Source organism: Anguilla anguilla, chromosome 7, assembly GCF_013347855.1.
Source record: "Anguilla anguilla isolate fAngAng1 chromosome 7, fAngAng1.pri, whole genome shotgun sequence".
NCBI lineage: Eukaryota > Metazoa > Chordata > Actinopteri > Anguilliformes > Anguillidae > Anguilla > Anguilla anguilla.
Window position 1 is genome coordinate 3,040,842 of NC_049207.1, and position 16,337 is coordinate 3,057,178.

Here is a 16,337-nt window from a genome sequence, read left to right on the forward strand (position 1 = left end):
AAACTACAAACTTTGTTTTGAAAAATTAAAAAATCTAAATATCAGTACGATATTATTGCAGCTTTCACGTACAGTATTCCAGATTTAGTTAAATTCGGAGTTCTAAGCGATAAATCCCTGGCCAAGCAGACCAGATGCGCTGGTGTGACTGCCTCTGCCCCGGGGCTGATGTGCCTGCCTCTGCCCCGGGGCTGATGTGCCTCATTTTCATCGCTCTGGTCCTTCTCCCGGGGAGAAGTCTCCAAGGAGCCATGGCAGCAGATTATCGCGCACACAAAGCACGCTGGGGCACGTGCAGGGCAGTATCCCATCGTATCGATTCCTGTCTCGGCTCTGCGCTGGAAAGCGCTGCGTCGAGGGACAGGCCTTCACGAGCATCCTTTACATCCTAATGGGAGTAAAGCCTGATTGGCGTCAGGGGAGTCGAACCCGATGCTCCTTACTGCGTATTAAAGCTGGCCTTAGAGTAGGATTGACTGCATTTTTTAATGAATAGTGTTAGTAACGTTAAGGTTGTAATCATGTTGACTTTATTTGACTATTTTACCTCATTGAGAATTGGGACTATTTTTACCCGATTGAGAATTGGGACTATGACTATTTTACCGCATTGAGAATTGGGACTATTTTACCCCATTGAGAATTGGGAGTATTTTTACTCCTAAGAGTATTGCTTGAACACAGCCTTAAACACCCAATACTGATTCAAATGTAAAACTGTTTCTGAGTTGTTCAAGTTTGTGATTTAATCAAGGTAGCTTCATGCATCTTTGGAGCAAATAATCACATGCTTTAAGGCTTTGATGCATCTCTATAGCACGTCCACCATCTGATGTTTTAATTCACATAATCTTTCATTTGTTTTGAACTGGAAAGGGGCAGATCAATATAAGTTGTCAATCAAATCAGTTTGCTGAAAATGAAAGCAATTCATCACTGTGAGTGAGTGTGTGCCTGTGTAACCAGCTACAGTCCAGTACAGATACGATATGCAAGAAGTCCCACAGCTTATTTGCCAACAGGATCAATTCAAACACACACAATGATGAGAAACACATAACACAGTGAACCACAGACTCAATTTAGGTCTCACAGCTTTCTGGAATATCAACAAGTCTGAGAGAAATTAATGGGTTCAACAGTACTAGATTCCTCTCCTCATTAAAAGTTAATTTAATCAATAGCAAACAGCAAAAAAGCTCTTTATTATTCACTCATTTTGACAGATGCTATGTATTTGCACAGCCATTCTATGCCTTGGCAGTCACCTCCTATTGCATCCACCATCATGGCTGCCATTTTGGTACTCCCTCTCACTACCAGCACGTCGCAGTCAGCGGCCATGTTGTTGCTGTCCCACAGGTGCTTTATCGATGCGTATGATGAAGGCCAGAGTTTCACAAATCTGTTTCTTTCTTGAGAGACTGGCAATATAACGACAGCTAGCATAGTTGCTACCAACTAGATATCAGATATATATACGAGATATACTTTTTATTGAACCTCGTGGGGTAATTTGTCCTCTGAATTTGACCCATCCTTAGTTACTTAGGAGCAATGGGCAGCCACAGTGCAGCGCCCGGGGACCAACTCCAGTTCTGGGGCCAGTGTCTTGGTCAAGGGCAGCTGCAGGAGCGCACCTAACTAGCTAATGTTCTTTGTGCCACCACATTTGTTCCTCTTCGATGGTGTCATAGCTATCTCTTGTTGCTTTCCCCTTTCTACCAAATCCACCCTGGGAGCAGTTGCAAGTGCCTTTATATATAAATGTGTACAGAGGCACAGCCAGCCTGCCCTCCATCCAAAGAGACAGCATCTGCCCTTCCATGTGGCAGTACTCCCTGCTCCCTAGACCAGGGGATTTTGAGGGGATTTTGTCTGAATTTACTGTTCCCGGAAATCCAGAAGTCTAAACCAATAAAAACTAGTTCTGTATTTCCAAAAACGTCTTCCCTACTAATTCAACTGAGTTTCTGCAATGATGTATATACATATCAGGAACTCCAGAACATTATTTTATTGCACATTTCTTCGTGAAGAATGTTGCTTTTGTTTTGACCTCAATAAATTCACACAGGAGAGGAGAAACATAATAAAATAGGTTTTATTACGGCTGATCTTTTCGCTTCCATTAGTTCCTCTGATAAATCAGGTTGACAGAACTGGAATAAAAATTTAGGGAAGTACATAATGTAACCTCTGATAACAGATCCAGAAAGGGGTGCACATGGTACAGTACAACCTTTTTTAACACCTGTCATCTTTTTCATTTTTATGAATCCACTGCTGGAAAATGGCAATGGTGAGTGAACATATTTTGTGTCATTCTTTCACACTAATTCTGCAGTTTAATTAAACATGTTCATATGAGTGTTATGAGAATACCAGCATTGTATCTGTCATATGATGCCAGTAGAGGTATCATAATTCTCACCATTAACTTTTGGTAGATTTTTACTGTAAGTCAGATTTTACTGTTGAGACTATATGTGTGGGTTAAGTGGATTAAGGTCTATTTATTATCTGGGAATTGTAGTCAATATATGATAACTTGATTAATGTCTAGTCCCATAATACTGTTAACCCAGCTTTTATTACAAAAATGCAGTCCACATTGGCAAATTATACAACTACACATATTCTACAACTACAAATATTATCCGTCAAGATGACTGTACCTTGACAATGAACCCAGTGGCAGACAACATATAAAAGCCGGTTAAATTTAATATGTGTATATGTTATATTTAAAAAGATTAACACTTATAATAACATCACAAGCTTAAGAAAGATGATGACAGCACCCAGGATGTAAAGTAACAATCCTGAAGTTTTTAAAAAATTTTATTAAACGTTATTCTTCAGAAGCAGCAGACGCAACAAGTGAGATGGACACATTATTTTCTAATGTCAACCTAACAAAACGGTCAATAGGCAACTGAAACCTACTAGAAGAGGTAATCTGTAACAGACAGAAATAGTGGATGCTATTAAACCACCAGGGCAAACAGAGTTTACTACATGAGCTTACTGAAATCTGATCGATGGTGGCAGATTTTTTTTTGGCAGGGGGAAATTAATTGTTTCATAATTACCAGAGACTTTGTGCCCACCTGTTCCCCTGACTTGTACTTCCTCTTGCCCATCTGTATTCATGTTCTGACTTAGCATTACTAGCATTGGTTTAATATGATGGGCTACCTGAGCAAAGGTCTTACACGTTCTGTGAACTGGCATAACTGCCTCTGATCAACAGTCCACTGTCGCATTCTAGTAATTAACCTGTTGATAGAAATAACTAACGGAACATGAATCCTGTCAGTATGAAAAATTTTCAAATTTAAAAGGTTGTTTAGCTATACTGTAACATAAGAATACATTGATCAACTGTAGAAGACTTCCAGAACACACAAAACGAAGGAAGTCGACACTGTAACATTTTCAGTGTTAAATCAACTCTTAAGCAACACATATGGTCCCCATTGAACCCACAGGACTCTATTAGAGTTTAATTAATACTGAACATTTTACTGTGTGTATAAATAATCAAGGGTTGTAGTCAAAAGCAACGAGTGCAATAAAGGACTTTTAAAATAAAGTCCAAGAATCACGATGATTATCTTTTACAGATATTAAATTCAGTTACAGTAATTTAATGGTTGTTGTGAAGTTTCAATCAGTACGTAGTTTCATTACAGGCTGGCGGCTCTTGATAAGGAGGTTCCTGCATGCAGACTGATTTTTGCTCATATGGCACATTTATAATTTATTAATGCTAAAACAAATCAGTAAGGATGGCAAACGCGCCATCTTGTGAAGCATGGTTAATGAAAGTAGTGCGTTGTAATTCTTGAGCGTGCGTCTCCCATTGATTCCGCTCCTGGGTAAACAAAAAAGGCTGTGCGAAGATCAACAGACTATTAAAGCATCCAAGGGAAGACGTATAAATCTTGGCCGAGACAGATTGGCCAAGCAAAATCAGCAATCGAAGACTGCAGCTGATCTCCCACAAATCTTTTCAGACATAATGTCTGGGAGTATCAGGGTTTTTTTTTTTTTTTTAAATAATAATTTTACGACACAATCAGGTTTCCATATTTTCTAAGTGAGCGAGTGACTAGACAAAGAAAAGTTGGCGAATATGAAGGATGATGTTCATTTCTTCATTATATTTTATTGTTTGGAAAGTGCTTTGAGCACTACAGACTGAAAAACCGTTTATACATAAAATGATCTTAATGTGCAATCAGAGAAAACATTACGATGAATGAAGTGCATTCTCAGTACACAGTTTGCGACTGAATAATAAGATTACATTACAACATTCAATTGGGTTTTTCTGCCATTATTGAAGTGCTTGCAATAGACTACAGGAATATCCAGGCCCACACTACTCTATAGCTCACATTCCTATGGTGACACCAGAACTGAATAATCACATACTCTCTGAGGCTATTGGACAGTATTTGACCTGTCTTCACTGTTTTGGGCAGCTGTGTCACCATTGACAATTCAGAAGTATTTGACAGTATTCAGCAATATCCTCAACATGATGTAAACAGGTCTAGCCCATGTATTCGTAAAACTACAATACTCCACATTTCTTCTCAATTTTTCAGTTGTTTTAGCTCTACAATCCCTCCTCACTGTCAAGTTCTATATGTCAAAGCACCAGAGATATTCATTAATAAATCTACTTCTTTGTGAAGAAATAAATGGTTTACAACACATATTAGAACGGTAGTGAAACCTCTAAAACTGCCGTTTACTGTCATAAATCTTTGTTGCACTGCAATACAGACACGATGTGTATTCTGACGAAATAATGAATAGTCACACAAATGCTATTTACATTCATGTAGCCTACTGGAAAGGATTTGTCGGTGTCAAATAAAAATAAACGATAAAGACATACGACTCGTGCCGGGGGGAAAAAAATCTTCACATGAGGGAACTCATTTAAAACTCTCAGACGAGGAATAATAGCGGCTCTCGAGTCATATTGGACAGCCCTTCAATCAATGCTGAAAACGCGAGGAGCAAAGATGCATTCGAGATTAATAGCGCCTGGCGTGAGAATGGGAGTAGGGAATGCGCGTGCGGTCGCTGTTTCCAAAAAAGCAACCGTCATTATTACAGTAAGATAATAGCTTATTGCAATCAACCGCCAAGCAAACATAAGTGGGACACACTTATTTTGTAAATGGCATCGCAACAGGTTGACAAAGTACGACGAGATTAACTGCAAGACTAATACATTTTCTAATGGAGACTATGCTGAGTCATTCTGCAAGACTCGGCATACATTTTAATGAGGCAATTTCTCGTGTATTAGCTTTTTTCATGTAACAAAAAGGTTTCCATTTAAAGAGGAACCCTGTTATTGATCACATATATTAAACTGAGCTGTCCTACTCTGCTGATTTTCCTTGAGGGAGGGGTGATGTCTTGGCCTGTAATTTTCCAAATGTGCGAATTTCGCAGGGTGCAAATTGCACTATGGAATCAGTTGGGCTGAATGGGTTGAGTAGGGGTTGGTTGTAACACCCAATTTTACCAGTCTAGCTTCAGTTTAAAACTTTAAAAATTACAACCTACAACATGAGCGGCAGAAACCAGTCTTGACGGGTGACAGTGTCTGCTGATTGGCTGGAGTGTTTCAGCACCGGTGATTAATATATGTTGTTGTTTGGTTAAAGCTGAGTGGCCACAAACTTTGTTCAGGAGGCCTAGATTGGCTGTTGATCCTGGTAACTGTCTCTGTCAAAGAATTCTGCAGGGGGAATGACCCATACCACCCCAACAGTTTGATTAGGGACAAGGACAACCATCATGTCTGTTATGCGCATTTATTTTAGGAGTGAGCAGGCGAGTTGAAGCCTCTACTGCCCTGAGCGGACTAATTCTTCAGTTAGTGCTGCCAGAATGAACAGTGTTCCTTGGCCTGCTGCTTCCCACGTGCAAGTGCTCAAAAGCAACATTCTGAGGCACTTTCTTGGCTATGTCTCAGGTAGGTGCTGCCCCCTTTCGTGAGTTTTAACAATAAAGCACAATTTAAGCCAAACAATGCGTATGTAAAACAAATGCCGTGACACCAAACCAATTTTATTCAGTTAAAATTTGGTCCTTGGGGGGGGGGGGGGGGGGGGGGGGGGGGGGGGGGGGGGGGGGGGGGGGGGGGGGTTTGTTTGCCTATATTTTAATGAATTGAGTAAGGGAGTACTTGCTAGGTGGGGGGAAAGTTTCAACTGAAAGTGTAATTTAGACGGTTGTGCGACTAGTGATTATGGGTGGTGTAGCCATAATGGGGTTTAAAGTGTGAGCAGTTAACTTGTATTGATTTTAAAGTGTGAGCAGGCCTAATTTAAGGGGAGTGTGATGGGAACAGCTTTTGAACTGGTATTGCCGTGACACAAGTGTGGACCTGTTTACAAGAGTGAAACATGGTGTAGATTATGGTAAAAAGCTACAGTACTGATTTTTAACTATAGCCTGGAATGTGTTTATCTTGCATGAGTAAGGTTGACTTATGCCACCCCTTGATTGCAAGTTTTTAAACTATTGTTAAATAAAGCTATATTTTCTCCATAAAACTGTGGTGTCCGCCCCTGTGTGTGTAAAACTGGCAACTCTACCGGACCATACCGGTTAAACAAATAAAAGGTGGTGGCAGCCTTACGTTACCCTGTTGATCCAGTTGGTGTTCACACCCTGCCAGTGAGATTTGTTTAATTACACTACCATTGATTTTTTGCATAGAGAACTTATTCCTTTGATCCATATATGGGTAAAGGATTTCCTCTGCCTTGCATCAGACTTCCGAGGCCCAAAAGAGGAAACTCCGGAAACAAAAGGAAAACGAACTGTCTGGAGCCAGGACAGCCCAGTCCAACCACCAGTGAGCGCTCTCTCTCTCTCTCTCAATTTAAAGCGAAAGAGTATTGAATTCCCAGTTTTGTGTTTATTATTTTTTTAAATGGCTGGAAATATACCAATCACACCTTATCAGACAGAGCAGCAAAGTTGTTCATTGTGAGGCGAGGCATGTATTGACTTGGGTTTAGTGTCTCTAGGCCAAATGGGGCAGGGGTTATGTCCTTTCTAATTTCCCGTTTCCAAATAAGCGCTATAGTGCCATCAGGTGTCGAATCGACGCCAAAATCGCTCCTCCTGTAGCCTAATGCACGCAGCCTTCGACCACTGTGCAAAGTTTCGTAAAAAGTTGTCCGACACACTTGCCAGAAGTAAGCAAAACGTCGGAAGATATAATACCTCCTACAAATACAATATGGCTCCAGCAACTTTGCTGCCTGGCCCCCTTCGTTTTGCATTAGCCCCCCCCCCCCCCGGCATTGGATTCAAACTTCCCCTGCATGGCCCTTCAATTGAATTGTGGTGACGCAGAAACAAGGAAACATTTCGCGAAATATTACGGGAAGCGCCACCCTTTAGGCTACGTATGAAAAAAGTGCGGAATAAAAACCGATTTTTAAAGCTGGAAACGCCATTTTACGAAAACATAACAGTGACATCTGAGGTCGATTTGTTAAAGTGGACAAAATGGCAGTAGTTAACGGGGGTTTCAAAGGAGTGTTCATTTTCTTCAACGTCTTATTTGGGGTAAGAGAGCCTCTATCGCCTAAAATGACGAAGTAATGTTATGATGGTTTTGCGGTTTTCGCCTTCACCGCTTCGGCTACTGCATGGTTTCAGTGCATAGACTGTTCAGTGTAGCCGCAATTTCAGTTCTGTTCGAGACAACTTAGCTGACTATTTGCGTGGACTTATTTGTGTAACCTCACATAGTAGGCTAAATGTGTCATGATATGAATATATAATATAAATATAAGGTTTTATGTTAAAGCATTTCCGTTCTAGCACAGACCTGGAAAAAGTGTTGTGTTGAAAAGCATCGCGTCGAATAGGGAAAACTCATTCAGGGGAGAAAAGACGAGAAGCGTTTGTTTACGCGTAGCCTACTTTCACCGCTTAATTGTTGCTTCAACTAAGATGGTCTTACATTTGCAGGAGCCCAAAGTGGATGGGAATCCTGATTTCTTCTATCTTAAAAGAGATGTCAAAACAAACACACAACTGTAATTTTAAAACACCCCCTTGTCTAGTTAAGGAAAATACATTTTGTTTAACTTTCAGCACAGTACGTTAAAACATCTCCCTTCGTAACAGAGCAAACGTAGCCTGTATTTGTAACACAAACCCAGTTACGCAAACAGTGCGTTGTCCGTGAGAGCGCATCAATTCATCATGATGGTGCATTTTCGTAGGAACTTTAAATGTCCAATACAGACAGACATGGTATAACTCGTGCTTAAGACCTGAAATAGAAGCGCATGGTAAACATAATTTTGTGTGCTAACTGCAGAACACATAAAATCTGTAGTCATTGTCGCAATATTGAAAGTAGTCCATATTGATCATGCGATTACTGTATTAATTTATGTAAATAATTTCAATTTATAAAAAACGTAATACACAGTAGGCTACTGTACATTGCAGTTTGATCAGGATACCACGAAGATCAGTTGAACAGTTGTGGTGTTTACGTTTACCAGGTTTTTTTTTTTTTTTTTTTTTTTTTTTTTTTTAAATCTTGCTTTCTCCTACAACCTGTATTTAGCATTTTTGATTCTTTTAAACGGCCCATTGCAACTTCTCCTGTTACGTTTGACGTGCGCAGATGCCGGATGCGCTGATGTGCTGATTAGGCAGTCGCGGTGCATTAATTATTCTCGATCTTTTTAGATCGCGGGAGTCCTCATTTTGGGGCTTGGGATTTTTGGACATGCCTTCTATCATCCATCGGAAGGGGTAAGAGACGCCAGACAGACTTCACAAGGAACACATTGCCTTTCTCACAGTCATTTAAAATAATAATTTAGTACATACTTCAGCACGCATACTCACTGAACTATCTCGAACCTTTTCATTTTCAGTTGGAGCATAAGATGTCTGGCGTTCTGTTCCTGTATTTGATTGGAGGACCCACCTTGGCGTTATCGATCTTGGGGATATATGGTGCATATAAAGAGAAGAAATGGGCACTGATTGTGGTGAGTATGTCTAACTGATCTCTTTTAATATAAACAGCAATCTATGATTAGTTTGGGACTGTTCTTTTTTAATTCAGAGGTAACCATATAGGACCTATCAAGTTAATTAGCCATACAGGGACTCTGTTCGTTCTTGTTGCAGTTACTCAACCAAACTCTGCCTGGGATTCATTTTTCAATGTTTATTAAGTACTAGTTTTCCAAAGTAAATAAGGAATAGCCTTTCCATGAAGATCCAATTCGCAGTAAAGAAACATGGGAACATCATTTTAGATGTGATATTTTTGCTGAAATTTCCTGAGAAGAGAGTAGGGGTAGAAGTAGAAGAGTAATGTCGATTTATAACAGTTTAAACAACACCAAACTGTCAAGGAAATTCCAAGTCTCAGTTAGCCATCCCACAGGAAGTTATAGCATGGATTTAACCTTTGTCTGTATTGTCTACAGTTTTTCACAGGGATGGTACTGGGGAGCATTGGCCTTCTGCTTATATCAATCACTGTGTCTGTTGGAATGCCAATGGTATGTATGGCCACCAATTTTCTTTTGTGACATTACACATTTAAATCTATTGCAGTACCCTGAACCATGATTACCTTCTCTCCTCATAGAAAGTGGTTCAGTTTAGCATAGCTACCATGCCATTTTATACATAGCCAGCTAGCTACAGAAGTAGCCACTGCTATCTAGTTCTGTTATTATTTGCTTGCCAGTTAGCTGGCTAGCTAAAATGGGGTGCGTTATCCAAATTGTAAAAAGCCTAGAAAGGTAATAGGTGCCTTCAACCAAACAGTTTGTCTTTCCATAGAACCACCACTAATGATTTTTTTTAGCTATTCCTGTCACTTCTTTGATCTGTAGGTGTTCACTGTTCATATTAGTAGGTGTGAAGTGACAAATCCTCTTGTAGACAAGGTTTATTAAGGAACAAAAATGTGCTCAATGAAATCTCAAAATAAATACATTTTTTTTCAGCTTCCATTCTTTGTGGAGAGCGTTATTGATTTTTCAATCGTAATACATCATTTTGACAGCACAGTCCAAAACGACTGTGCTGGCATGGAAGCCATTGTTTTTGGTGTGTGGAATAGTTTCCCTGATCTGATCTCACTTCATTTGTTTTCAGGCCATTCAAGGTATAGAAAAGGTCTTGTATGATTCTATACCACTGGATGAAGCTCGCTCAGATATCCAAATGATGTTCAACAAGTTGCAGCCTGAGGTATATCCTTCATGTCCATAATACTTAATACTGCTACAGCCGATGAAAATGTATGCACTCTTAAGGCTATTTTGGGAAAACCTCATGAATGTAACAAACTAATGTTTCATTTACACAATGTTTTATAACTGACTATTAAAAAAATAAAATATACAATTAGTGTGTGGTATATGCATGTCAACCTAACATTTTGCACTCCTTTGTAGAGCTATTGTGAGAAGTAGAGAAGAATGAGCAATAGCATAAGTAATAGCATTGTCAGAAGACATTGTTTCAAGTGTTCATTTATTATATTTACAATGCCCATAAAGAAGTATGAAACGCATCAGGATTAATTTCCTGACTGACTGCTTTTTTTTGTTCCAACAGTTGAAATGCTGTGGAGCTTTTAATGGGTACCAGGACTGGGGGAAACACGTGCCTGATTCCTGCCTCTGCTCCTCAGATGCAGACAGATGTGAAAAAATTAATGGTTCACAGTCGGTAAGTATAACAGTGTGATAAACCTTTTTTTAAACGCGCTGCTTCGAATGAAGATCTGAATTGAAAAGCCAGATATTTGTGTCGTCGTCTATCAGAAGAGGCAGGGTTTTCATGGGTCCTCTGGTTGAACAGGGCACATGGAGGCCTGTTTCAGCTGCGCGGTGCCGTGCAATGCCTTGGGTTGCCAGATTTAAAATTTGTTTGCTGCTGTCGGGTGGACAGGGGCAGGGGGAGAAGGGGCAGGGTGACAGGGGGTTCTATAAGAACGGATCACGGACCGGGGGGTGCGATTGACACTCAGATTCAATTTAAAATTACCTGCAAATTTACATCAGTTACTCGGGCTGGACATCGAGACCACAAACCAAACATGTACAAATCATTAGAAACCTAGACATTCTGGTCAAAAACAGGCAACCCCAGGAATGACTGATCAACTCAGCTGAGTGACTGCAGTGAAAAGTGTAGTGTTTTTCTCGTACGAGATGTGTGCTAGTTAGGGACCTGCAGTGGTGGGGTTGGCCCACAAAAACAACCGGCTCTTTAATTTAATTTTTATTTAATTTTATTTAATTTCATTCTCCAGGCTTTGGATAATGACCCAGGCGTATTTGTCGATGTCTCCAAGAATCTGGTGTATAAGGAGGTAAAAGCATTTTTCTGTCACTATGTATTTCAGTTTTGTCTGCCCACCAGTGAAGCCTGTAAATTAATCTGCATACACAGAAGCTACATTTTATGCTTGGAGCGGTTTCCTGAGTATCCGCGCATACACCAGTTAGTAAACTGCTGATGCTCAATTTGAAATGACTTTTTTTATGTTTTAGAATTTATTGCTGCCCACGCTAGATGTAAATTTGCTTACATACATACATTAAAAACATAAACAACCACCACTCGCATTCAATCTCATTCAGCATTCAGACCTTCAAATTGCAAGATAGAATTTACATACAAGTAAGACTGCCTAATAGGGCCAGGATTCAGTACTTATAAGCAGCACATATTTTACGTTCCCCATAATAAATAGTAAAAGAAAATACAGTATTAAAAAAAAAAAAAAAAAATTCATTTGTAATGATTCCCATGTTTGGTCCCCTCAGCCCTGTGTACCCATCGTGATCAGTTACATGCAAACCGCATTCAACACGATTCTGGGCATATGCATTGGCTTCGCCGTCCTGGCGGTATGTATTCCTTTGCCTTAGTCCTGTATTTTACGTGTCTGCGTTTGCGACCTTGCGCCTTTTCCACTGGCCGACCAGCAACGCCCTGCCTGGACCTCGTCGCGCACAGGTTTGCCTCCTGCTCAACTGCAGCACGCTTTTAGGGTTGTGTCAGTATCCAGTACACACAAAGTACCGATGACAAAATTAGCTATATTGTCTGAAGTGTTAGTGCACCATTTTTTAGTGTGTGTGTGTGTGTGTGTGGAGTGTATGCACTAATCCTAAGGGGTGGGACATTGTGTGATTTTTTCATTGCAAGTTGGTTTGTACTCGAGTAGTCTTTTAAAATGTTTTTTGTTTTTCAGCAGCATAGCTGCTATGATGTGTGGCAGATCGTTTCCTCCGCTGGAGGCTAGCTCTCTCAACAACGCTTTTTGATGCTATAAACGCTTCTTCTGTACTATAGCCCATGCCCCAGCACATTATAAGAGTTTGTATACTGCAGTGTAGCAACACAACTAGTGTATGAATACAACTTTGTAATTATTCAAAGTTTGTCCATTTTTTTCATTATTGTACTTTGCTTGCTGTTTTGAGCACCCTTTTTTTTAACGATCCCCTGCATTTTGGTAATCCCATACATACTTTTAAATGCTTAGTGACTTTCACCTGTACTGTTGAAATGTTTAAATGGTTGAAATCATCAAATTTATTTTTAACATCTCTATTAGATGCCACGCTTTTTAGTTTCACCCAATATGAGAGCATCTACTGAATTAAAACAATAAGAATGAGGATGATGATGATGATGATACCTGCATGATGTCCATGTTCAAAAAAAAAAATGTTTTTGAAAGTGCTAAATTTGTTTCCCCAGTTCATTGGAATGGTGATTTCCATGACAATGATCTGTCAGATCAGAAGACGGAGTTCTCCAGTGACCTTCAGGATGGACCCCAGCCCACCATACACCGTGCTCCACAACGCCATGGAAGCCTAACTGCCTTTCTCACTTTTCTTTTCCATGGAACTTTGGAAATGAAAACATTTCTTTGCCTGGAAAATGAAATGTTTGTTTAGCTTTTAGGCTGTTGGTGTTTAGGTGATTGGTCACAAAAAATATACTTCTGAGTCATGGATTTTCAAAAGAAATATTGCACATTCCTTAATTTGTTCACTTTGACTACTTGACTAAGGCAAGGTAGCTACTAATAATTAGATGAAGGTCAACTGGCAGTCTAGATTGTTACAGGCATATTATATTGCCTTGGAATTATTAGAACAAGACAAGGTAGATAATTGTTTGAAATGCACCTACATTCATTTGAATGAAAATCACCAGTCTCAGTTTCACCAATAATATTGGTGTGTGTCACCCAATGACAATACACCTTTATTTTAATTTAACTGCAATGGTAACAAATCGAGTGATGAGTGAACAGTTAGCTCATAAGTTAGCCAAGTATGCAGTGCACTCTAGTTCTAGTAATCACTAGAGCTGATTGCCTTGTTTTCTTCCAAAATCAGAGTCAGCCATTCATTTGTATCACTGGAAGCCTTTTATGAAAAAAAAAAAAAAAAAAATTACAGGTATATATTTGTCTGAACATTGGATTTCCATGGCTGTTGTCCTGCCATTAGTTCAGATATACAATATACTGATGTAATTTAGCTGCGTTTGCTGCTCTTAGTTTCCTTTAATTAGTAGAAACACAAATACAAAAGTAACCAAGGGAGACAATAACAGCGAAATTGCATTTACTCAATTCCTGCATTCTCTTAAATAATATATATGTATATAGATAATTATATTTGGCTGTTGACTCAAAGGGAAAGTTTGACTGATTCCTCGCCAGCCTGCCAGTGGTGAGGGCACAGATTTGTGTGTCAGCCTTGTGATTGCTGAGTATGGGCACGGTACCTGTGGAAACATCCTGTCTGTTTTGACTTTTGTCCACTTTTGTAATCTCTTGTTATGGGGTTGAATACGACATATGGTCTGTAACAATGGGGGAAGGATAAACCATCTGGTTAAATGCAATTTTACACTTTTCACCTTTGGAGAGAGTATTTAAAAGAATTTATATTTGAGGTGTAATACAGGAGAGCTTAATTTTTTATAAAATTTTTATTTTTTGTGCTGAACTGAAACTGTGCAGGGTTAATACATATTTTTACAGCAGTAAATTGTAATAAAGAGATCTGAAATAATTAGTGTGGGAGGGTGTGTTTTATTTTAATCGGCTTTTATTCTAATATGCATATTCTGTTGCTGATAGTTCAAGGGTCATGCATGCTGCATGACAAAATTTCAAATATCCTGATGATCACTAGAAATATTTCTCAGATTACCATTATTCAGGGAGAGTGCTGATCAGACACGCTGGTTTGTCCAGGGACCTGTATTGGGCGGCAGTGTAGTGTAATGGATAAAGAACTAGTCTTTATTAAAAAGCCACATATAAGTGACAAGACCTAGAAATTTTTTTTTTTTTTTAAATGATTGACTACCACCCATGACTTCCTGCCTGCTATTAATGTTCATTCACAAAAATAATTCTGTTGCATTGATTATATCAAGACCTTAGGGTGTGAAAGGTGTGAAACAGGAAAAACAAACAGGCCTGCAACCACATCCAGGCACGGAATTAAGGTGAAAAATGTAACATTATTTCTGCGACATTTCCAACCACAGCTGATGTTCACCTGATAGCCCGACGTCCCCTCTTCGTTCGTTCGGGACAAACATACTTTTTATTAGTACTAATTGTTGCACTCCAGTGCGAGTCTAGGGGGAGTTTTGACAATGCTTCAACAATTTTACCTTCCCCTGGAACAGGCAGTTCCATCGCAAGATAGCTCTCGTGCTGTGTCTTTGTTGTCTCAAATCCCGATCCGCCCAGACAGACGGTACTCGTTTGCCTTTTCACACAAAAGAAAACTCGTGCCGACACCAGGACCATGACCACCGAGGCCATCTTAAACTGATTCAAGCGGAGAATTTCACGTGCACGTGACCAGAATGAGTGGATCCGTGTCTGCCGTTGCATTGCAACAGAATGGTGTGAAACGTAATGCATAGTCTGGTATTACAGTGCAGGTTTGGACACTGGCCAGGGAATGCCAGGATGGCACAAGCTGTTCTTCTGGCAATACGTGACACATCTTCAGTTGTTATGGGTCGAAGTTTAGCTGTGTTCAGGCCTCAGGCTGCAATAGATTACACAATGGGAGCGCTCGAGTAATGACAGTTGCGCTGGACAAAATGGGACCTGGTGTTGAAATCCGGAAATATATCGTAGGGCACAGCTGTTAGTTGTTAGTAGAACGCACCACTGTTCTGTTCTGTTAGTGGAACGAGGGGGCATAAATGGAAATGAGCAAAAGCTGAATTCCGTACAGACATTGGGAAGAATTTTTTTTTTTTCATGCAGAGGACGGTTAATGTGTGGAATAGCCTGCCAGGTCATGTAGTACAGGTAGAGACTCGGGGGATTTTCAAGACCAGGCTTGACACGGTGTTAGATACTATCTAGCCTGTAGGTAATCGGAGAGGGCTAGGTATAGTTTAGTTGTGGAAATGGCGAGCATTGTTGGGCGGAATGGCTTGTTCTCGTCGTTGTTATGTTACGTCACTAATGTCTCTCAGTTTCTTCTCCATGCTTCTGAAAAATGTTTTAAAGATCACCAGAGAGGTAGGTCAACAGTTCAAAGCATGGGGAGGTGGAGGGGTGCCAGAGATGGCCCTGAAAAACAACCACATTGATACTTCATGTTCATTGGTTGTGCTAACCCTAACCCCCCCCCCCCGAAAAAAGTCAAAAAAGCAGTAGCTGAATTAAAAAGGAAATGCAGCGCTGATGAAGCAGAGAGAGAGTTGCTACAGCTTTTTTTTTCTCCGAGAAGGACCTCACCATGCACCGCCCCCCCCAAATCAGCAAATTAATCACAGGACTCTGCCACAAAAGCTGCAGACCTCACCCCCCCCCCCAACACCCACCCCCCCCCCCCCCCCCCCCATCTGCAATTATTGCACTTTTATGATAGTCCCTGCATTATGACACTACGCTTACTACAAGTGCTCGAAAAAGAATAATTGGTGGTTGTAGCCTACCACTTTCCTTGAGTTGCAATGAATAATCTATGTTTAAACGTCTCTTGTTCAAAAGCCGCAAAAGCCAACTGAATACTGCATAAAAACCAACTTAACCTCAGTGTCTATCTAAACATAGCGTAGAGTGAATAGGTTTATTCCATTCTCTTCTGTCTTGACAGACCCAGTGAAGTTTATTGCTGGAGTTGGGTTCAGATCAAATTAACATAAAAATATATGGCTAATTGTTTAGTTTTATCATAAATGGAAACGCCGTTGATTAATATGTTGACATTGGC

The 16,337-nt window shown here is 40.1% G+C and overlaps 1 protein-coding gene across 1 annotated transcript; it reads left to right on the forward strand.

Annotated features, from left to right (window-relative positions):
• Positions 1-7,337: 7,337 nt before the first annotated feature.
• Positions 7,338-14,159, forward strand: LOC118232109 (tetraspanin-8-like). The gene is made up of 9 exons (XM_035426741.1): positions 7,338-7,620; positions 8,764-8,829; positions 8,955-9,071; positions 9,519-9,593; positions 10,198-10,293; positions 10,663-10,776; positions 11,363-11,422; positions 11,880-11,963; positions 12,823-14,159. The coding sequence occupies exons 1-9, from the start codon at positions 7,561-7,563 to the stop codon at positions 12,943-12,945; spliced, it is 795 nt and encodes a 264-aa protein (XP_035282632.1). The 5' UTR covers positions 7,338-7,560; the 3' UTR covers positions 12,946-14,159.
• The last annotated feature ends 2,178 nt before the right edge of the window (positions 14,160-16,337 follow it).

Bases quoted from the DNA above. Each gene is read 5' to 3' on its own strand.
- LOC118232109 (XM_035426741.1), top strand. From the start codon at position 7,561: ATGGCAGTAGTTAACGGGGGTTTCAAAGGAGTGTTCATTTTCTTCAAC. The intron at 7,621-8,763 runs GTAAGAGAGCCT...CGATCTTTTTAG, and splicing joins TCTTCAACGTCTTATTTGGG to ATCGCGGGAGTCCTCATTTT. The intron at 9,072-9,518 runs GTGAGTATGTCT...TATTGTCTACAG, and splicing joins AGAAATGGGCACTGATTGTG to TTTTTCACAGGGATGGTACT.